Below are 20,974 nucleotides of genomic sequence, written 5' to 3'. Positions count from 1 at the left end.
ATACCACAATATTCTTTTTCCCACTATAATTACCGATCTCTTGAGAATCTCTAATCAATTGACACTTCTCTCTAAACAAATTATACGCCTATTGCCTCTTCAATACCCTTTGTCCACCTTTCTCTCTCAAAAATCACTCGTTTTCTACAGAAAAAAAACCAAACTTATATAATTCCTATCCGTCCTTTTCAATTTCTCCCTTAAAATTGACGTTTTCCTGCTTATTCTACCAAAAAAATCGTTTTTTTACTTTATTCACTATAATTTTTGATCTCGTTTTGACGTTAAATGAAAAAAAGGCCCCGCACGGTTAAATCGGAGTTTCAAGCCAGATAAAGCAAAGCGGCCTTTCTGATCATGAAAGAAAGTATGTAACTTGTCCCCTTTGAATGAAAGCCATGTCTTTATTATTTTGTGTAAAATTTTTTTAAAAAAAGATGAAATTCCTGTATAATCATTATTCCCTAAGCCTTTATAAGAAATAAGAATGATAAGAAAGTGATAATATAAGAAAGAACAGAGATTAGAATGTGCATTGACCAGTTTTTTGTTTGTCAGAATGACCATCCAAAGAAAAGAAAGAATGATAAGCTGTTATATAGATAATAAGGTGAATAGCAGCAGTAAAATAGAGAGAAAAAGAAAGGAATAAGCAGAGAATTGAAGATATAGAACAGGAATTGTAATGCAGAAGACGAATGCTTAACAAGCAGTAGCAATTGTAGCAGAAGCAGACCAAAAGCGAGCGCGGCGGTTGGAGAACTATATAGATGTTAGAAATAATGTATAGAAAAGGCAGAAAAGAAGATATGTAGGTTAAGAAGAGGGTATAAGAATGATATGAAAGAGTTACATACCCATACGCCGACTTGACGGACAGTAAGTCCACAACGGCGAGCCAGCATTGTTTTTTCTACAGGATTTGGCCAAGGTTTACATTGAAAAGCCTTTTCTAGCAATTGCTGAACATCTTTACGAAATCTTCTGCCTACAGAAGCAGTAGAAGGGGTATTATGTACCAAAGAAGCAGAACTTTCAGTGCTTAATGAGCGAACCAGTAAAGGAAGGCTAGCAGTTCGAGATTGTTGAATGGTATTCCATACAGTATGAAGAGAAACATCTTGACACCAGGCATGACGTGCTAAGAAAAGAGAAGACTCAATGGAAGAGCGTTCAAGAATGCAACAAACTGTTTCAAACAAACGTTGATAAGAAGCATCATGAAGAGAAGTATCTAAAGAAGCAGATTGATAAGAAACCTTTGGTAATTCAAGGAAAGAAGAAGATTTGTCCAGTGGAAATGAAGTATAATCCTATTTAAAGTTAGAAACAAAGAAAAATCTGAAAAATAAGGAAATGTCTATGGATTTACATCTTTTGACTCAAGATTTGTGTGTTGTCTAGCTTCACAACGACTACATTCACATAAACCAGGACTCGTAATAACCGATAACTCTATAGCAATAGCTTTTAGTTTCTGCCATTCATCTAATGCCATCATTTAAGTATTTAACTCTTCAGAAACCGTCTTCCGGCACTATAACAAGTTGTAGGATGTCCTTGAATATTACTTTTAATCATCATATGCTCAATTCTCTTTGTCTTTTGACCAGGGGTGCTCATTCTTTGTCTTATTCCACTTGCAGTCAAATCATTCTTAAGTAACAAAGCACAGACTCTTTAGCAGCTTAACAGGGCTTTATTTAGCTTCATTACAAGCCAATTGCTAATATAATTTACGCCATTCAACGGACTAAAACAGTGATGCACTTTCAATCTTTAGCTGAACACTTATTTTAGCATTGAATTGAACAGCTAGGTTCAAATGACAGCCAAAATACAAAGATTACACAGTATCTTGGTCATTAGTTACAAATATTATTGTTTCTTTGATTGACCGGTTGGGCAATGGATGAGCTTTTAGTGGCAAAGAACATCTAGACATAAACTTAAGGCAATCATTAATTAGAAGGAAAACCAATGGAAGAACATGTTTTTAAAGGATTGAAAAGGAAATGGAACGTCTTTAAATGGACGTTTTAATTGGACTTTATCAAGTATTATTGCTAAAGTATTATGGTAAACATATGTCTTAAAAATTAGAGTATAAGATAGGCTAAGAAATAGAATTAGGATAGGATTTAAGGCAAATATCTTATACAAATGGTTAAGAACATTCATATATTGCTTTAAAGAATGCAATTAATTGAGATTGGATAAAAAAATCTAAGGTGGCTGTACAAAAAAGAAAGCCTAAGTGCTTTGGGCATCTTTTTTCTGCCTACATCAAGAAACATAAAGAAGATATTTGGTTATTTTACTTTAGAGAAGGCTAACAAAGGTGGCACCCTTATTAAAGCTTAAGGAAAGAAGGGTAAAGGTCTATTTTTTTTCACTGACTAATGCAAGGCGCTCAAAATAAAGATATCTTAAAAAATACACATAAAATCAGTAGGGAATACATGGGTAAAGGGTGAAGGGGCAAGCATGCCATATGCACATCTTGAATATTTACTGCCAAATGAGACTGTAACAAGAAAACAAGTATTATATCCATATTCTATGAAAGAGGCATCAAAATATTTAGATGGAAATAAGGGAACTGCTTATTTTGTGCCCCATGGGTTTCAGCCTATTCTAGTGCCTCAAAATGAGGAGGATGAAACCATACAGACGTTATTGGATCTATCGGCACCGGCTATTCAAGTATCGGTTCCGTTAAAGCAGACGCTTTTACCACACTATATTATCCGACCTAGTAAGAAACAAAAGCTGGCTAAACAGGCATCTAACAAGAATCCTCCACGGCCGCCTAATGCCTTTATTCTATATAGGAAGAATCAGCAAGCGCAGATTCTTCAACAGAATGCTAATTTATGTAATAATGATGTATCACGCATCATTGGGTCGATGTGGAATGGGGAATCGCCTGCAGTCAAGCAGCGGTTTCATTTATTAGCACAGGAAATGAAGGAAAAACACAGGGCTATGTACCCAATGTATCGGTACTGCCCGAGAAAAACTACACGCAAACGACGCAATACTAAGACGCAGGAGTCCATCATGGGAATAAGGGAATCATGGGTATCAGAGAATAATTCATTAGATATGCAGGGAGTATCACCAATAACATCAATACCATCAACGACATTAGAAGAAATTGGAGCTACGGGACTTTGGGCATAAAATAATGATAATTAGGAGAGAAATGATATATTATTTATTTATTGTTTAAATATGGAGGGGAGAATAAAGGAAAATAAAGGATTAAACGTCTACAGCTATAACATCATAAAGCGCCACGTGGCGTTGTGAAAAATGTGCGGATAAATAGATAAAAAAGAATGGTAAACCGTATAAAAGCTTAAGAAATAAACATAAAAACGGATATTTATTAGTGTAAACAAGTATGAAATTTATGTATTGCTTATAAAAATAATGATGATATGGCAAGAATAAAAGAAGTCACGTGATCTAAAAAATATAAAATATAAATAAAAGGAAGTTTAGTTAAGAATAAAATGGAAATATTTATGATATGAAATGTGTTTGATGTGATGATAAAGTATAAATTTGAAAAGTTTTTTTTTTTAGAATAAAATATTTTTTTGGCTAAATAATTATGATATTGGTTATGAATCGATTATTTCTTTATGATAAGAGACTTTTCTCATTTCTCCTAATTTCTTTCTTGAATTTGCAAGTTGATTTTCTAATTTGAGAATTTCGACTTGTTGTTCCATTTCGTGTACTTTGAATTCATGTGGAGTAAGTTTAGAATAATCGAAAAAGTTATCTTGTTGAAAACGAGATGCTACGATTTCCTGTACTTGTTTGACAAGGGTTTTGCATGCAAGAGAAACGGCTTTTGAAGCATTTTCTAATTTTTGTTGTGTTTCGGACATAAAACTTGCTTTAACTCTTGATGCAGCAACAAGTTGAGCAGTAGCAGCAGCCATTTCGTTAGAAGCAACGATTAATTGCTCATGACTATTTCTGCCGCTAATTACACCATCAGCAGTTTCAATAAGGATGTTTGTTGAACCAGCAACAGTTTTAGCGGCAGAAATAAGCCCTTCAGTCCATCGATTATTCTTTTTATAGAATGCAGCTCTAGTGCTAGAGCCTTTTCCTTGACTAACGATTTCATTTTGAGAATCGGTGGCAGCTTTGATTAATTGAGAAACAGCATGAGTAATAACGATTGCAGCTTCAAGTATAGAATCATGTATTTGTAATTCGGAGCATGTAAATTGTAAATCTTTTGGCCGCTCTTTTAGCTTGCTTAGACGAGCAACTGCTTCTTCAATTGCACGTTCTGCATTTTTTAATTCTCTGTCTACTAAATCACCTATATCTTCTTCGTTTGAATTTGCAACTAAATCCACAATTTCTTTAGGTACAAAACTTTCGGATAACTGAGCAAGCTTTTTCAAACATAATTGGACATCTAAATTTTTTGAAATAATTATTTCAATCTTTTTTTCATCTGAAAGATCTATTAACGAATGTGTTTGTAATGCACCTAAATTTTTCTGTGAAATAATAGCAAAATCATGGGCATATGAAATAAGCCTTTCCCCAATATCCTCATTACTAGCAAGTCTAGCGACTCCTTTTGCATTATTGAGTATTTCACTGACAGAACTCGAAAATATATTAATCAAACGTATTATTTCAGAATGATCTCCATTTGGACTATCCGCTATAAAATTACTAAAAGCAGTAAAAAAATCCATAGCATTAGAACTTCCTTTTTCAATTGTTGATAGTAAATATTCAGGAGTTGAATTTTGATTGCCTGTCTGCATAGAAGAAGCTAGTTCGTATAAAGAATTATCGATCATTTGTATAGAACTTTGCAAAATAGCATCTAATCTAGTATTATTTCTCAACTTTTAAATTCAAAACCCAATCTTTACCAATAATATTATTAAGTTTGTTAGAGTTATCATTTAAAATGCGATTAATTTCAGAATTGATAGCAGAATCCATATTACGATTATTCTATTATAATATTTAGAAATAATTTAGACAAAACTAAATGATACCATATGTAAATCATTAAGTTTCATAAATGCAGAATCCACTTCGGCTTTATAAATCTCTAGTTCATCATCTTTTTCTTTTGACACTTTTTCTAATTGATCATATGATTCTTGTAACTTTAATGATACTTCATCAATCATTTTTTGCTTAACCTATTGCTTATTAATTTCAAAAATTATAGAATATGTGTATGATTACCAAAAGCAATTTTTCAAAATCCGAAACCTCTTTATTATATTTAGATGTTAATGAAGAAAGCTCAAGAGATTTGGATTTTTCAGAACTTTCAGTTTTTTCTAAATTCGACATTAAATTTTTGTTAATTTTATCCAGTTCCTCCTTTTGATTCTAAAATATTTAATCTATATATAACATATATATATATAATATCATACTTTTAATTTATCCATATCAAGTTTTAAACGATCTCTTTCACGAATTATATTGGCTAATTCCATGTTTTTGTTGTCCATCTCTTTTTCTATTTTCTCTTTTTTCTCAATGGATTCTTGAGCAGATGCTGCTTTTAATTGAACTTGTTTAAAATTTGAAAGAAATTCTATATGTTCTTCACGAAGTCGAGTATATAATTGTGCTAAAGACTCGTACTTATTTTTCCACATAGTAACTCGGTCTTGTAAAAGTTAATATCTAGAAATTATAGAATATCAAACTCTTTTATACCTTGAAGCGATTTGATGTAACCATCTTTATTTTCGATTTGTTGGGATGCATTCATATTTAAACTCTGTAATTCATTCTCTAAAACCTTAACTCTCTAAGACCAATTAACAAAGTACCTAAGACCATCATAATATCAACCTTATCATATTGTTCAAGCATATGTTGGTCTCTATTATATTGTCCGCGCATATTAAAAACTTCTTGTTCTAATTCTGAAATTCTATTTTGAATATATACTTGATATTGTTCATTTAATAGTCGTTCATGAGCTAATTTTTGCTGTTCAACATATATTCTTTGTTGATCATATTCTTGTTTCGCGTATTCTGCTTCTTTTTGAGCTTGAAATTGTTCTTCACATGTAGGTGTTTTTCGCATTTGACTACTAGACAAAATATTGGATGACCTGTCATAATTATCATCATTTTTCGACGACCCTTCTGATAATGAATCTTTTTCTTGCATAGATAATTTCTGCGAAGATATTTCAAGATCTTCTTCTATTAATTCTTCTGGATCCTGTATTATTTAGATATTATAAGGACTAATATCATATCATATAAAACCTGTGATAATTTTGGTAGTGATATTAGATTAACGAGATATCTAAGATTAGAACATTCATAATAAAATTTAACAAGTTTTTGATGTTGAGAATTATATCTTAATTTAAGAGGTTTAATACCTTCACTAGATTGTGTACCTGTACTTTATTAAACCATATTTCTCATGAAATGGTAAAAATACTATGATAAATAGCTCGAATCATGCTTGTAATAAATTTATATATTCCATAGCTTTCTTGAACCAAAGGAACTAACGCTGCAATACGACATTCATTTGTAGATCCACTTCTAAAATGCGAAAATATCGTTTTTTGAAACGAATCAATTCGATCTAGCAATTGCATCAATTCTGTAATGGTTTCGTATCTATATCTTTGTCAATATCTTAGCCCTAACAAATATGTAAAAATTTTTACCCTTCATTTGGATCACTCGTATTTTTAAGCGTTAAATATTCATCATATTCAAACATTCCTTGATCGATTAATCACTTTTTCCCCCTTCTCATTCATTTTTTACCATTAAACTCTGGGTGTAACTTATGAAACGAAAGCTTAGATATTAAAAACTCCACATATTCCTTCACTAGGCTTCCGTACCCTTGTTTTCCATCATCTTCCCGTTCATACTAAATAATATATACGAATAAATACCCTTAGTATTGCCCCCAATCACCGAACGTGAACAAATCTCAAGCCACGACTTCTGAGCTTGTGCCTCTTGAAGTGTCACTGGATGCCCCTCTTGTATCACTTTGTGCATGCATATTAACGCCTTAAAAATCTGGATATCGTCCGATAAAATAGGCTGTGCTTTAAGTCCCGCCCAAAATGATAATGATGACTTATGGTCCCACGTATAAACTATACAACCTATAGAGTATTCATATCTACTTATAAACCCTTATTTTTCTGTTCAACAAACTTCTAACATGTTTTCTTTTAGGCGCTGTTTCTTTAATACTTGTTGCCTTCTTAATATTCACTGTTAATTCTGACTCTGACCGGCTTAAATCAATATTCCGGCCTATATATGACTCCTTATTTCTATATTCTTGATGCAGACGATCCCTAAATACTTATCAATTGATATTTCTTTAATATTTCTAAGACTTACATTTTTTACTAGTATTGAAGAGGTTGACCGTTGAAGGGCTGTATTATAGTCTTAGAAAATGGGTTAAAAATAAAATATATTAAAATCAATAAATTTCTTCTGGATCGATGTCTTCAGACATTACATCATCGTCCATACTTTCGTCGAGTATTTCAGAGGTAGATTCATGATTAGGTTGAATATATATTTTTTTTTCATGTAAGAATATGTGAGCAGTTTCATTTTCTTTGATCTGGCCTCGTAGCATTAGGACGGAGAGTTTGTTTAGTATTTCATTTTGTATTAATCGATTTAAAGGTCTTGCACCATAAGCAGGAGAATAACCAGCTTCGCTAAGATGAGTGATTACAGTATCGTCGACGTCAATTTTTATTTTTCTTAATAAAAATATTAGAAGAAAGGTAAAGAAGGTGATTAGATTTACTTGTTATTGTCGTCGAGTCTTTTTTGTATTTCTTCGATTCTTTTAATAACTATTTTTTGCATATTTTTTTTTGTTAGTCTATTAAACATGACTACAGTTGTACGTCTTTAATTGATTAATTCATGAAAGAAAGAAGAAAGTTTTATTGAACAAACCCCAAAAACTCTGGTTTGAAAAATTTAGAAATACTGTCCATAACCATAGCTTTTGTAATTTCGTCAATTTTTCCATCACCAGTAACAGCTGCATTTGTAAGATATTCAGCCCCCTAAATCTATTAGTAGATGAAAGAATGTGCAATGATTTGAATACCAAATTGCTTGTCATAATAATGATGGAATTTTTTGCATCAATTGTTTGACTTTGGCCGGATGTTAAGCGACCATCATCTAAAACTTGAAGCAAAACAGTCAAAACTAAGAGAATATTAAGTAAAAATATGCAAGAGATATTTAAAATAACCTTCTTGTGCAGCCTTTTCTATTTCGTCAAATAGTATTATAGAAAATGGTCGTCTTTTAAGTTGCTTTATTTATTAATAACAAAATTTATTTCATTTAAAAATATACTTCAGTCAATTGTCCACCTTGATCATAGCCTACATATCCAGGAGGAGCACCGATTAAACGAGAAACAGCTATTATATCGATCAAGATAAATAAAATATAATATATAAAAAATATTACAATGTTTTTCCGTATATTCTGACATATCTATTCTTATCATAGCCTTCTTGTCATCAAAAAGAAATTCAGCTAGCTAATATCATTATTAATCTATAATGAACTAATAAGTCTGGTTTACTTGTTTTGTTAATAACGTTTTCCCTGTTCCACTAGGACCACAAAATAAAAAGCTAGCAATTGGTTGATTAGGATTAGAAAGACCAGATCTAATAATTAAATAAAAAATTAAATATACTAAATATTGGCATTAATCCTATACCTATTAAGTCGTATGGCATTTGCTACTGCCTTTACGGCTTCCTTTTGCCCAATAACAAATTGTGTTAATGTTTTCTCCATTTTTAAAAGCTTTTCTTTTTCGCTTAGAGTTAATCGTGTTACAGGAATTCCTAACTAATAGTTATTTTAAAATGATAATTAATTTATAAAAAGACCTGTCCATCTAGATACTATCTCGTTTATTTGATCTATAGTCACAATATCTGTAAGTAAAAGGTTTGGACAGTTTGATTTTTCAATCATTTCTGCGTCCGCCTTAGCTTTTAAAGCCTCCAAGTCTTCAATTCTCTTTTGTAGATCAGGAATGGCTTGTTTATTAATAAGTATACAAAGAGATTATTAAAAATACCGTAATATGTTAAATCAGCTGCTGTTTGTAAATCCATACGTCTTTCTGCATCTACTGCTTTAGCTTTTAATTCATCTAGCTTTTTCTTTGCTTTCTGAATATCATTGACCCTTTGTTTTTCTATTTGAAACTAAAAAAGTTTAAAATACACTTATCTATCAGTTAGAAAAAATACTCTTTCTCTTAAAGGCATTAATTTTTCCTCTACATTTTCCATTTCAAGACGTGCTTTTGCTAAACGTTCTTTCGATAAATTATCTTTTTCTCTTTCTAAAGCATGGATTTCAACTTGAAGTTGTCTTAATTGACGTTCAAGACTAAATCTTATAAGTATAAATTAGATTTTTTATCGGAAAAAAAAACCTATCTAATTCTTCTGGTGCACTATCTCTTGCAACACGAACTGATGCCGCTGCTTCATCAACAAGATCAATCTAAAACTTAGCTATAAGACGACATATAAATATATTTTATACCGCGCTATCAGGTAATCTTCTATTAGTAAGATATCGAGAAGCAAGAGTCGCTGCAGAAACAAGGCTAGAATCAAGAATTGTTACGCCATGATGAACCTCATACTACTATTTTAATAATGTAATATATATATATATGGTTTAATTTCTAAACCTTTTCTTTAATTCCCCTCAAAATTGAAATACATTCAGGAACAGATGGTTCTTTAACCTAACTTGTAAGCCTTTTTTCAAAAAAAGAAAGAGGAAAATAATACTAATATTTGTTGGAACCTTCTTTCAAAAGCAGCATCTTTTTCTATATACTTGGAATATTAGAAAAATAAGGTAAAAAAAAAAGAAAATACATACTTTACGATATTCCCCTAATGTTGTAGCTCCAATACAATGAAGCTTTCCTCTAGCAAGCATTGGCTATTTTTATTAATATAAAAAATTCATATCTGATACTATTTACTTTAAGAAGATTTGCCGCATCCATTCCTCCTTCTCCTGTATTTCCAGCACCCATAAGTAAATGAATCTCATCTACAAACCTAACACTTTATTCAGAAAAAATATATCGTCAAATTTCAATACAATATAATTGTTTCTTGAGAATCTTCAATTTCCTTCAATACTGATTTAATTCTTTCCTCAAATTCACCACGAAATTTACTTCCAGCTACTAATGCACCCACATCAAGACTAAGCAATCTACATTCTAAAAGATTAGACGGAACATCTGCATTTATAATCCTCTATTAATCTATAAATAAATATTTCATCATTCTAACTAACTTTTTCACCTGGGCAAGTCCTTCAATTACACTAGTTTTACCAACTCCTGGATCTCCTATCAAAACTGGATTGTTTTTCGTCCTAAAATATTCATCATCCTACATTTTATTTTCATCATTAAAATCACCTCCTCGATAACACTCGTATCGTACGACGTATCTCATCTTCCCGTCCAATCACCGGATCAAGTGACCCATTTCTCGCTTGTTCCGTCAAATCAATCGTATATTTAGACAATGAATCATAGCCTAACTCCGCTGACTTCGATTCTACATGTCTATTCCCTCTTATTTTTCTAATTGCCTCATCTAACTGTTGATGCGTTACTCCCGCCTCTTCTAACACTTTTTTAATAGATGGATCTTCTGCTAATGCCATAATCAAATGATCCTGTGACATATATGCGTCTCTTTGCTGCTTTTGCAGCTCATGCGCCGCCTTTAATACTTTCATAGTTTGTGCTGATAATATCACATTTTCCGGCGGATTTTCTTGCGTCGGAACACGGACAAACATTCTAAGCACTTCCCTCTCAAATCTAACTATATCTCCTCCCGATTTCTCTACTGCTAAACGCAATATCTGCGGATTTTCTTCTTTCAATAAAACTGACACAATATGTACTCAATTCCTATGTTCAGTAACCCTTTTTTTCCGGAAAAAAAACACAATACCCGGTAAAATCTGAATATGACCGCTTCCCTGTGCCAGAGAATAGCTTTCTGCCATGGTTTTCTCTGTTTTCTCTGTAAATTGATAATTCATCTTTTCTTGACGTTCTCTCGTTGGCTTGGCAACGTCTCACGGACGCCTCTCCGTCCTCCTTACGTACTTTATATTTCGCCTGTCAGCGCCGTGTTCGACATATTAATGGGTATAATTGACGGGGAATTATAAGGTGTTTTGGAAAAGAGGAATTATACAGGAATTTATAAAGAAAAATATAGAGAAAATATAAAGGAATTGCTATAGGGAAAAGAGAGTATAATATGTCAGAGGAGGTATATGATGTTTTTTGTGGGGAAATGATGGATGAAGAGACGTTTTCTAAGTCAGAAAGGGAGATTGAGAGATTAATGTTTAGACGACAAATGTTTTTGAAGTTAATTAATCAAGTTATTGATATTAGAGATGATTTGCTTTATTCATGTCACGGACAGAATAATAAAGAATTATCGGAGACGGTTAATAGATTAAAAGAAGTGTTAAAATTGATTGGAGAGCTTAAGATAGAGAGAATGTTTGATTCATCGGAATCTATTATTGTATCAGGGATTTATCATTTATCTATTCAGATAGCATATTTGTCAGATTTATGTCGAAATGTATTTTCAGAGATATCATTAGCATCGCAAAGATATCAGTGTGATTTAGTTTCAAGTATTTCTAAAACGAACAAACTTCCATTATCGACGATTTCGAATAGTTCAGGGCCGAAACATGGTTCACATCATCCAGAAAATAGGACGAGATTGTTGAAAGATTGGTTTCTTGAGCATATTTCTTATCCATATCCTAATAAGGATGAAAAACGCTTACTTTGTCGTCTTACGGGGCTGAAAATAAATCAACTTAATATGTGGTTCATTAATGCACGAAGAAGGTCTAATGGTGGATTAAAATTTAAAGAGCAAGTCGTTTCCGATAATTTAGTTCCATTGGTATTCGCTAATTCTGAATAATTTTCATTTCATATTTGACAGCATTTCATTACTAAATATCACAAAAAAAAAGAGTTCTGGATTTTTTTCATATAATTAATATTTGAACATGTTTGATTTTTTGATTTATAGTTTCATTTTAACATTTAGAAAGTATATAAATCGTTTTGTCTCTTTTGTTTTTAAATATATACATAAAATATCACAATTTAACTTGAAAATTCTTTTTAAAAAGATAATTAATTATATTATATTCCAATTGAGCCATCTCCTTCGATTGCTCATATATATTACCCTTTTTTTTCATTTTAAAAACATATTATCAAATTTAACTAGAAAAAAAAACAAAATAACCCTTTATATTACATAATATATCTTCTATATCTTCTTTGTCTTCTTCTATTTTTTCACTATATTTGCTATTTATTGGTATTCATATTAAATTATCGATACTCCATTTATTCTCGTATTAACAACCTTTTTAATATAAAATTCCTTATGTTTCAAGATTAATGGCCTTTCCAAATTTCTTATAAAGATCTGATTTTAATTCCTCCATAGAACAATCTAATTCTGATATTTCCTTCTCTAATTCTTCCACATTTTTATCCACTTCACTTAAATTCTTCTCCAATCTCTCCTCTACCTCTTCCATCGGTAACATAACAAATGCATCTCCTATTTTATAACTTGTATATTATCAGATACTTCATATCTTTATATTATTCCTCCCTACAAAAAACTCCCTCCATCCATTAATTCAAGTTCCTCCGTTATATCCTCAATACTCTCTTTTTCAAGCTTTTATTTCCTACTTAAATAACTCCACTTTTACCCATAATTACATACTTTTTTCTCCTTTAAATACCCTTTTCTATACTGTAAACGCTGGTTTAACTTGCTAAACGTATTGATTTTGCACTGATCTTCCCAATTAACCTCTGCATCTGTCTCGTCCGCCCTGTCAAGCTTAAAAGTAAGAATTTCTTAAGAAATTAACCTTTCTTACCATCCGATTCATCATTTTTAATTCAATTTCTTAACTTTTTTAATAATTTCTTAACCTTTGATTAAAAAATTTCTACGATTTTTAATAAAAGTTAAGAAAGAGGTTAAGAAATTAAGCAAAATGTTAAGATAAAGTGTTAAGAATGGGACCAGTTCTTAAGACAAGACTAGAAAAGGATAATAAAAGGTTTAACGCATATTTTAAAGTGAGAAAAAAGAGTAAAGAGCAGCCGGCAGATGAAAATGTTTTATTAAAGATTAATCTGGATATATTTAATGAGTTTAGGTTGATGGTTTGCTTAAGAACGCGGTTGGAGGAGTTGTTGCTAAGATCATATCAACGGTTAATTGGACTTATATGTCTATCTTTGGTAAAACGGGGTCGGAAGAATGGGAAAGAGATAAAGAAGAATTTGAAGGAAATGAATCGGGAGATAAGAGGGTTACGGGGGAAGAACGTATGTTATGTGAGTCACGGACGCCATATTTGCTTGGATATACGCCGTATGGATCGAAAAAACGAGAAAAAAAGAAGAATATTAATATATATATAGACATACAGTACGTGTGCAACATTTTAGGGAAAAAGAGGGTCAAAAAGGATATAAAAACGAAGGGTATATAGAGGATATTGTATTAGAAGGGTTTATTAATGAACCCAGTGTATCAAATGAATTTTTTGTAAATAGACAGGGACAATTTGGATCAAATAATTTTGGAGAGGATAGAAGGGAATTTGAAAAAACACAAAGCTCTGGTTATGTTAAGAAAGAAGGAGTTTTAGAATCGTATTTAGGATATGGATCAGAAAAAAATTTATCAAATGTTAAAAATACTAAAATTTCTCCATGTCATTTGGTATATATGATATATTAAGTTTAACAAATTGATATAAATAGTATTCTGAAACAAGAAATTTTAAAAAACAGCAGAAAAAGAATGTTTTAAATAATTATTTGACATTTGATTGTGTTCAATTGCCAAAAAATTCATCTACAGGAATTCTTACAGCATGGCGTGAAATTTGTCGGCAGGAAATATTATTAAAAAACAATATGACAGAACAGCAACTTCATAAAAGTAAATTGATGTATATGAATCAAGAGATGCCAGTAAGAAATTTAAATACTAATGTACAAACAAGAACGTTTGGTACGGAATTTGATAATATGGCATTTAATTGTATCAAAAAAGAAAGGAAGTTAATTCAAATACCAGAAAGAAGGAAAAATCATTATAATAGATTTAACAATGCAAAGCATAATTCAGTGTGCAGTATAAATAATTTTAAAACAAATAATATTGAAGATTTAAGAACATCGGTAATATATTTTTTTTAGAAAATACATTATTCTAAATTAGTTTAAAAGGAAAATATAAAACAAAGAAAGACGTCCGAAAATTGTGAAATTCCGAGTTATAGTGATATACAAAAAACAGAAATAAGCCATAGACGAAGTAAATCATATAGTCTTTTATTGTCAAATAGTAAAAAGAATTTATTGCAAAAAGAGAAATCGGATGGTCAATCAGTTAATGTCACGGCAAAACATCAAAAAGTTCAAGCTATAGAAGATAAGTCAATTTCATACCACAATGCTCAAAAAAATAATGATTCTGAAAATATCAAGAATAAAAGTAATTTAGAATCAAATAAGAATCCTAATTTATCTTTATGTGAATCTAATTCTCAAAACCATTCTTTTTTTGTAAATAATCAGGTTAAACGGAAGAGACCTGGCTATTTTTCAGCATTAGAAGAGGATTTAGAAGAGATGTTTGGTCCTTATAATGACATAGATGATACCACAATATTATTTAAAAAGAGGAAAAATAAAGATGAAACAAATCAAGTAGATTATAAAGAATCTGTGTGCGATTCACAAAAACGTAATTCAGACTATCAACAACCATATTTTCGTCCACGAGTACCACTTTTGAAAAAACATGTTAGTGTCGATACAACTGAATCGCAGTGCTCAAGCATAGATGATTCGGAAAAATCAATTTCATCAGAATCATCTTTAAAAATTAAACAAACATCTTCTAATAAACATAATATTGGTGATTCTAAATTGAGTTCAGAACAAAAAAATTCTAATTTTGTATTTCCTATTGAAAAAAATAATGATGATGAATCCAAAATACAGCGATTTAATACAAATGCTACATGCATGACATTAAAAAAGGATGGATTAGATCAGCAGAAAGATTCAGGGTCTGATAATTTTACAATTTCAAAAGAGCAAGATCCTAATACTATAAAATCTCAACATAGCTCAGATCATACAAATAATATTTCATTTTTGTCTAATATTGATAAAGAGAATCATACTGTTGAGAAGAAAATAGAGAAATCTATTTTTAACTCAAATCAGCAATTTTCTTTTGATATAAATGTACAAAAAAATCATGATTCTTCAAATAACGAAAAGGCGGAGATAAAAACTATTACACCTATTCAATTCTCTGGTGTTAAAGAAATTGACACAAAATCACAAAATACAACATTTTCTGGTCCAGAATTAGGGGGTTTTACATCTAATTCTAATAAAGCAACAGATGTTTCGAAAATTAATAATGAAAAGGAAAGTGCTTGTCCAGAGAAATCACTACCTGTTTTTTCTGTAAATATGAATGAATTCCAGACGTCTCAAGACGCTACAAAAAATCGAATTTCAGCTTTTAAACCGGCAGATACGATTATGGAAATGGATTCTTCTCCTGAAAAAAAGGAAGTGAAATTTCAATCTCAAACTCCTACACTTAATTTTGCAATGCCTATTTCAGATACAAAGAATATCTTCAAATTTCAGAAAAATGAATCAAATTCATCAAATCAAAAAGATATACCTAAAGTCCAAGAACCTTTAAAATTAGATGATAATAGGAATACTTTAAAATTAGATGATAATGGGAATACTTTAAAACACAAAGAAATATCTGGCAATTTTCCTATATTAGAAAATACAAAAACAGACACAAATTCTTCGCAAATTCCTTTAGTAAAACCATCAATCTCTTCTCCTCAAAATGTTGAACAGAAAACTTTACCACAATTTCATGATAATAATACAAAAGTATTATTAGAACCATCTTTCTCGATAAGTAAACCTGTGGAATTTTCAACTTCTCAAAATACAAATTTGTTTAATTCGACTGAAAATAAACCTCAGACTCTTGCTCCTTTCTCTTTTTTTGGATCATTGAATAGTTTTTCTTCACAAGAAAAACAAACTACTCAAGTAAATACAACTAATGAAGAACAGAAAAATGTTCCCTCTAATGATAAACCTGAATTTAATTTTACTCAATTAAATCAGCCAAAGTCAACAAATTCAGAATTAAATCAGACTTCAACTACATCTTTCTCACTTGAACAAAATAAACAGCCTGCACTTTCTACTTTTTCTATGGCACCAACTCCTGTTTTCTCTTTTGGATCATTAGATCAACCAAAAAAAGAGTTTTCGTTTGATCAATCTGCACCAAATACATTCTTTTTTCAAAATACACCAAATAATTCTTCTGTTTTTCAATTCAAAGGAGATAAAGACAAAACAGCTACTCATGAATTTACATTTAATTTAAATAATACTTCTTCCTCTACTTCATCTACTCCATCAGCACCTTTTATATTTGGCAGCTCGACGACTGGATCTTCGAATCTTCAAACAGTTCCATCCTTTAATTTTGGGGCAAATAATTACACATCAGGAAACTTTTCTCAGTTTCAACCTGGTCAACAACAAACACAAACACAAACAACAAATATGAATTTTTCATTTAATCAATTTCAAAACACAATGTCACAAGATTCAAATGCAACTGTCTCAAATCCTTTTGTATTTACCTTTGGGACGCCACAAAGTTCTGTACCTGGCAGAAAAATAGCTGCACCCAAAAGTAGGCTTCGGAGAAGATAATATTATAAATATATTATATATATATTATGAATCATACATCAACTATATACTGCAACATATGAAAACAAAAATCAATTAACAATAAAGAAATACGATTTAAACTATTCATTGGTCTTTTTTCATTATGGCTTTTATTATTTCAACGACTTTTTTATGCAATGTTATCTTACTTTATGCACATCGTCATTGATAAATTAAATAAATATTTGGTCATTAATTTAAGAAAAAAAAGAAGCACAATCTTTATATAATATTTACATCTATTTCTATATGGTTTTCAAGGAAATATTATTTCAACTCAATACTCTCAGTATTACTTTATTTCTTTCTATTATCTTAATGCACATATATCAATATCAGTTTTTTACCAAATTAGGTGGCTGGAAACTACTATATTTCCGGGAATAACAAAATCTTTATGCATCAATGCCTTCTGTCACCCTTTTTAACCGCAGTTGATCTCTCTCTTTATTCTGATCTCTTCTATATTGTTTTGCGTCTCTGCCTTCTATTAAGTCTATCAAATGGACGTTATTTCAGAAACCAAGTGCTCGATTCCTGGTTGCATTGTATCTCTCTTGACTTTTATTCTTCCTAGCTCTTTTTCTATCTCTCATAAAAGCGAAAGTGCTGTAAAAACAGTGGGGTAAGAATTTTATAAACCACTCACTTGACTGATTTTATAAAGTGAAACAATAAATGAAGTTGCAGAACAACTTCCTGGAATTGTTTCTGGGCTTACGTCATGTTTAAGTCTTCATGCACAAGGCAACCTCGATCCAGATTCCGGTAATGAATCATCAGGTAGTAGTACTCAAGAAAATTCTCAAGGTAAGTTCTATATTATTTTTGTTATTATATATATATATATATTTAGGCTCTTCAGACGCAAACAATAATGAAGGGGTTCAAGAAAGCACGCCGAAACCTAAGTATGTGAACTAATATTTTGCAATTGATCTAATAATTATGAAGTAACCGTAAACTTTTTCAAGGCTGTGTAGTAATGTAACGTTGTTACAAACGGCAAATATTATAATAAATGATATTGATGTGTTCATGGGCTGGCGAAAATGTTTATCTTTTAGCCGTAAAAACTTTACATAATAATTAAACGCATGGGTTGCAAAATTATTCTCTTAGGTTATTATTATTATTTTATTGAAAAAGAAAAAAACTTCCTGTAAATTAAGTAAATCAATAGGTTGAATTAATGTTACAAATAGTTGCCTTCAAATTTATATCAATACTTGTTTGTTTTTAAATATTATATTACACTCATTCCTTGAGAGTTCAAATAAATAAACCATTAGGGCTATAATAGCCATATGAAGTTGTTGCAATGCAAATATCGCTTAGGTAAAAATATATGATAAGCCGGTACCTAATTCATTAGGTAAAGTATTTTTTCGTTAATAAAATGTAATGCAAACACATTCCATTTTCTGTCTTAACTATTAAATTACTCTTTGAATGATAGGGGGTTTTCTCGACTATTTTAATTAATTGCATCACTGTCGCTACTGCTATCGCTTGTGCTATTATGATAATCATTATCTGTATCATATTCATCAAAACTACTTTCATAAGAACTATCTGTAGAGCTCTTTTTAGCCGCCTCCTCTTGTAATACATGATTTTTTTTTATATCTTTATGTAAATTTTTCAATTTCTTTTTTTGAGATATATTATTTATAACTGTAGAGTTTTTTGATGTAGTGTTTTCATCTACTCTAAATTCAACGCTCTTTCTGAAATCTGTTCCAATATATGTATCTGATTTTACTTGAATTTGGAATGTATAAAGACCAGTCTGAGATGGAGCTTGAAAAGATATTTGAAAAGTACGAATACTTTTACCAATATCTGTTATAGAAATAGGAGGTACAACAATTCGATCGTGTTTAATATCTATCAAAAAAACCCACCATTTTGGTTTATGTTCCTGGAAATATTAAAAATAAAAAAATAAAATTAATGCAAATACTTTGGGATAGAACGGAAGATGTGCATATGAAACAACTGAATCTTCGACATTTTTCTTTTTTTTATACTCTAATAGTGGATCTAATTCATTCTCATTGTCCGGCTTATTTTCAAATTCAGATTCAATAGCCTTAGCGTCATCTCCTAGAAAAATACATCTAGCTCTAAAAGTGAATTGAACAATAGAATCCGGAGAAATAATATCACTCTCAGTAACTATTTCTATTATTATTAAATCAAAAAAAAAGACTCTTATACCTTTAAAAGATGAATCAACAATATCAAGAATAGGAATTTTAGATGCAACATCCATAATTAGAGAATATTCTTTGTCAGTATATGATGATAACAAACTTCTCCTTTTCTCTTCTGGAATTTTCATGAATTGTTGAAGAGTTATAGGATACCCGATTTTTTCAAGTATTCCTTTAGCAATTTTTTTTGATATATAAGGAAGCTGTAATAATGGAGACCCACTAGAAGGAATGCCTTGAATGATGTTTTGTGACAATTCCATAATATAAATTATTGGCTGCAAAAAGCCATAAATCAAAGAGATAGATAATAATCCTGCATGAAGTGCCAGTATTGACTCAAGTAAAGAAACTTGTTCTTAAAAATTAATATACATATATTATATATTAGTCTTATTTATCTAACCTTTTTTCAGTTTAAGAGACTGAAGATTAATACGGTGAAAATGAGCATAAAGTAATAAATAAGTTTTTCGATAAGATAAATCTTTTTGTTTATGTAACAAATATTTGCTGTCTTTCTGTAATATCTTTTGTTCAATAGCTTTAAGTTCATCTTCAAATCCAGTTAAAAATTTATATTCTTGACTTTGAGAAATTAATAACTCTGCTTTTCCTGGTACCATGATTTCTTCAACTCCTTTGAAAAATCTTTCTGCACTTTTAGTATGAATCCCTTCCTTAGTGTACAATTTATTCCCATACCACCATTTTCCCTAACAACTTTAGCATGCTATCTGACAATCTGTATTTATATACAACAAAGTATGGAAGAGCGAAGCCAAATGCAATTGCATATGCACCTAAAACATAATAATTATTTTTAGTTTCAACAATCCATTTTGGAAGCGCTATCCCAATTGAAAAATCCTGTTTACCATCTGGATGTCCATATTCAATATAATTTCTCCTAACATCATCGTCTGTTAAACTAACATTATAATAAGTAACTCAAATCATTTAACTAGCACTACGAACGCTTTATACGCTTTAGTTATTTCAATATATAATGATTCAACTGATTCACGAGTTTGTGTTTTATTCAAAATAACTTTATCCGGATGTCTATATTTTTCTATATTAGTATCATTCAAAATAAAAAATATATTACAATTTTAATGATAGCTTCTTATACTGTTTTCTTATCTCTTTTTCAGTAGCAGACTAAAAGAAATTAGCCTTATAATCTAAGTTAATCCAATTTACCATAGATATCCCTAAAATCTCATATGGATCCCAAATTTTATGTTCAACTTTAATTAATAATATTTTATAAATAATATAACCAACAAGACACCATCCTGCTAATATAAAGACAACTCTAAACCATTAATATAATAATAATAACTGTTACAATCTCACTTTTTTGATATTCTTGGCTTCAAAATGGTTCTTTTTCTATATTCACGCAAAATTTTGTTTTTTTCTTTGCAGAAATCACATAAACAACAATATTTCTTGTCCTTCTTGTCTAAATATAATAAATCCGTGCCTTATAAAGCTCATAATTTCTTAAACTAACATTCAACATATAAAAATGAAATTGTAATAGGAATTAAAATAATAATTAAGAAAGTAAGAACAACAAATGGGAAGAAATGTCCCTAAAAAATTAATATTAGTCATGTTTTATACATATTTATTAATAAAACCTCTTCGTCATAGTTATATTGAGACATTATAGCTGTTAAGAATATTGTCGAAGACCTGAAATTTTTATATGTAGACTAAAT

General features: G+C 30.4%; 9 protein-coding genes across 9 annotated transcripts; 4 read left to right on the top strand and 5 right to left on the bottom strand.

Moving 5' to 3' along the window:
• Window positions 1–702: 702 nt before the first annotated feature.
• T552_04184 (hypothetical protein) lies at window positions 703–1,623 on the bottom strand (the record flags this gene model as incomplete). The annotated part of the gene is made up of 3 exons (XM_018372235.1): window positions 1,373–1,623; window positions 858–1,313; window positions 703–762 (listed from the first exon to the last, which is right to left on the bottom strand). Exons 1-3 carry the CDS (start codon window positions 1,499–1,501, stop codon window positions 703–705), a joined length of 645 nt encoding a protein of 214 aa, XP_018224796.1. The 5' UTR covers window positions 1,502–1,623.
• Window positions 1,624–2,441: 818 nt separating this feature from the next.
• Window positions 2,442–3,232, top strand: T552_02831 (hypothetical protein). The gene has a single exon (XM_018371359.1). The coding sequence runs from the start codon at window positions 2,488–2,490 to the stop codon at window positions 3,184–3,186; it is 699 nt and encodes a 232-aa protein (XP_018224795.1). The 5' UTR covers window positions 2,442–2,487; the 3' UTR covers window positions 3,187–3,232.
• A 400-nt stretch (window positions 3,233–3,632) lies between these two features.
• On the bottom strand, window positions 3,633–7,792 carry T552_04183 (hypothetical protein; the record flags this gene model as incomplete). The annotated part of the gene is made up of 14 exons (XM_018372234.1): window positions 7,416–7,792; window positions 7,224–7,369; window positions 6,953–7,171; window positions 6,819–6,899; window positions 6,716–6,773; window positions 6,481–6,665; window positions 6,300–6,436; window positions 5,872–6,252; window positions 5,734–5,827; window positions 5,445–5,683; window positions 5,248–5,397; window positions 5,052–5,201; window positions 4,923–5,007; window positions 3,633–4,873 (listed from the first exon to the last, which is right to left on the bottom strand). Coding segments are annotated over exons 1-14 (3,168 nt in total). The 5' UTR covers window positions 7,418–7,792.
• On the bottom strand, window positions 7,416–11,171 carry T552_04182 (ATP-dependent chaperone ClpB; the record flags this gene model as incomplete). Its single annotated transcript, XM_018372233.1, has 22 exons — window positions 7,416–7,792; window positions 7,840–7,944; window positions 7,995–8,107; window positions 8,152–8,255; window positions 8,302–8,365; window positions 8,409–8,476; window positions 8,526–8,598; window positions 8,644–8,731; window positions 8,785–8,914; window positions 8,960–9,112; window positions 9,154–9,283; window positions 9,329–9,470; window positions 9,517–9,587; window positions 9,630–9,731; window positions 9,781–9,837; window positions 9,884–9,931; window positions 9,978–10,040; window positions 10,084–10,162; window positions 10,206–10,366; window positions 10,415–10,487; window positions 10,534–11,029; window positions 11,081–11,171. The coding sequence occupies 22 exons, from the start codon at window positions 11,169–11,171 to the stop codon at window positions 7,501–7,503; spliced, it is 2,703 nt and encodes a 900-aa protein (XP_018224793.1). The 3' UTR covers window positions 7,416–7,500.
• A 179-nt stretch (window positions 11,172–11,350) lies between these two features.
• Window positions 11,351–12,133, top strand: T552_02829 (hypothetical protein). Its single transcript, XM_018371358.1, has one exon. It carries the CDS (start codon window positions 11,396–11,398, stop codon window positions 12,086–12,088), a length of 693 nt encoding a protein of 230 aa, XP_018224792.1. The 5' UTR covers window positions 11,351–11,395; the 3' UTR covers window positions 12,089–12,133.
• A 384-nt stretch (window positions 12,134–12,517) lies between these two features.
• Window positions 12,518–13,137, bottom strand: T552_02828 (hypothetical protein). The gene is made up of 4 exons (XM_018371357.1): window positions 13,077–13,137; window positions 12,917–13,036; window positions 12,804–12,868; window positions 12,518–12,756 (listed from the first exon to the last, which is right to left on the bottom strand). Exons 1-4 carry the CDS (start codon window positions 13,089–13,091, stop codon window positions 12,564–12,566), a joined length of 393 nt encoding a protein of 130 aa, XP_018224791.1. The 5' UTR covers window positions 13,092–13,137; the 3' UTR covers window positions 12,518–12,563.
• An 81-nt stretch (window positions 13,138–13,218) lies between these two features.
• On the top strand, window positions 13,219–17,001 carry T552_02827 (hypothetical protein; the record flags this gene model as incomplete). The annotated part of the gene is made up of 5 exons (XM_018371356.1): window positions 13,219–13,320; window positions 13,362–13,579; window positions 13,630–13,933; window positions 13,975–14,397; window positions 14,446–17,001. 5 exons carry the CDS (start codon window positions 13,219–13,221, stop codon window positions 16,999–17,001), a joined length of 3,603 nt encoding a protein of 1,200 aa, XP_018224790.1.
• A 478-nt stretch (window positions 17,002–17,479) lies between these two features.
• Window positions 17,480–18,059, top strand: T552_02826 (hypothetical protein). The gene is made up of 4 exons (XM_018371355.1): window positions 17,480–17,647; window positions 17,690–17,832; window positions 17,879–17,933; window positions 17,977–18,059. Exons 1-4 carry the CDS (start codon window positions 17,526–17,528, stop codon window positions 18,011–18,013), a joined length of 357 nt encoding a protein of 118 aa, XP_018224789.1. The 5' UTR covers window positions 17,480–17,525; the 3' UTR covers window positions 18,014–18,059.
• A 394-nt stretch (window positions 18,060–18,453) lies between these two features.
• Window positions 18,454–20,961, bottom strand: T552_02825 (hypothetical protein). The gene is made up of 11 exons (XM_018371354.1): window positions 20,894–20,961; window positions 20,764–20,845; window positions 20,604–20,712; window positions 20,448–20,562; window positions 20,353–20,405; window positions 20,220–20,306; window positions 20,001–20,172; window positions 19,648–19,957; window positions 19,246–19,599; window positions 18,989–19,203; window positions 18,454–18,946 (listed from the first exon to the last, which is right to left on the bottom strand). The coding sequence occupies exons 1-11, from the start codon at window positions 20,918–20,920 to the stop codon at window positions 18,500–18,502; spliced, it is 1,971 nt and encodes a 656-aa protein (XP_018224788.1). The 5' UTR covers window positions 20,921–20,961; the 3' UTR covers window positions 18,454–18,499.
• Between the last annotated feature and the right edge of the window lie 13 nt (window positions 20,962–20,974).

The sequence above is a fragment of the Pneumocystis carinii genome (assembly GCF_001477545.1).
Source record: "Pneumocystis carinii B80 chromosome Unknown supercont1.13, whole genome shotgun sequence".
NCBI lineage: Eukaryota > Fungi > Ascomycota > Pneumocystomycetes > Pneumocystales > Pneumocystaceae > Pneumocystis > Pneumocystis carinii.
Note: the sequence above shows the minus strand (reverse complement) of the source record. Positions and strands in the feature narration are given on the sequence as shown.

Bases quoted from the DNA above. Each gene is read 5' to 3' on its own strand.
- T552_02826 (XM_018371355.1), top strand. From the start codon at position 17,526: ATGGACGTTATTTCAGAAACCAAGTGCTCGATTCCTGGTTGCATTGTA. The intron at 17,833-17,878 runs GTAAGTTCTATA...ATATATATTTAG, and splicing joins TACTCAAGAAAATTCTCAAG to GCTCTTCAGACGCAAACAAT. The intron at 17,934-17,976 runs GTATGTGAACTA...ATAATTATGAAG, and splicing joins GAAAGCACGCCGAAACCTAA to TAACCGTAAACTTTTTCAAG.
- T552_02831 (XM_018371359.1), top strand. From the start codon at position 2,488: ATGCCATATGCACATCTTGAATATTTACTGCCAAATGAGACTGTAACA.
- T552_02828 (XM_018371357.1), bottom strand. The intron at 12,869-12,916 runs GTATGTAATTAT...AGGAAATAAAAG, and splicing joins GGTATTTAAAGGAGAAAAAA to CTTGAAAAAGAGAGTATTGA. The intron at 12,757-12,803 runs GTAGGGAGGAAT...ATAATATACAAG, and splicing joins ATGGATGGAGGGAGTTTTTT to TTATAAAATAGGAGATGCAT.
- T552_02825 (XM_018371354.1), bottom strand. From the start codon at position 20,920: ATGTCTCAATATAACTATGACGAAGAG. The intron at 20,846-20,893 runs GTTTTATTAATA...TTAATTTTTTAG, and splicing joins AATATAACTATGACGAAGAG to GGACATTTCTTCCCATTTGT. The intron at 20,307-20,352 runs GTAATATATTTT...AGAAAAATATAG, and splicing joins AAGAAGCTATCATTAAAATT to ACATCCGGATAAAGTTATTT.
- T552_02829 (XM_018371358.1), top strand. From the start codon at position 11,396: ATGTCAGAGGAGGTATATGATGTTTTTTGTGGGGAAATGATGGATGAA.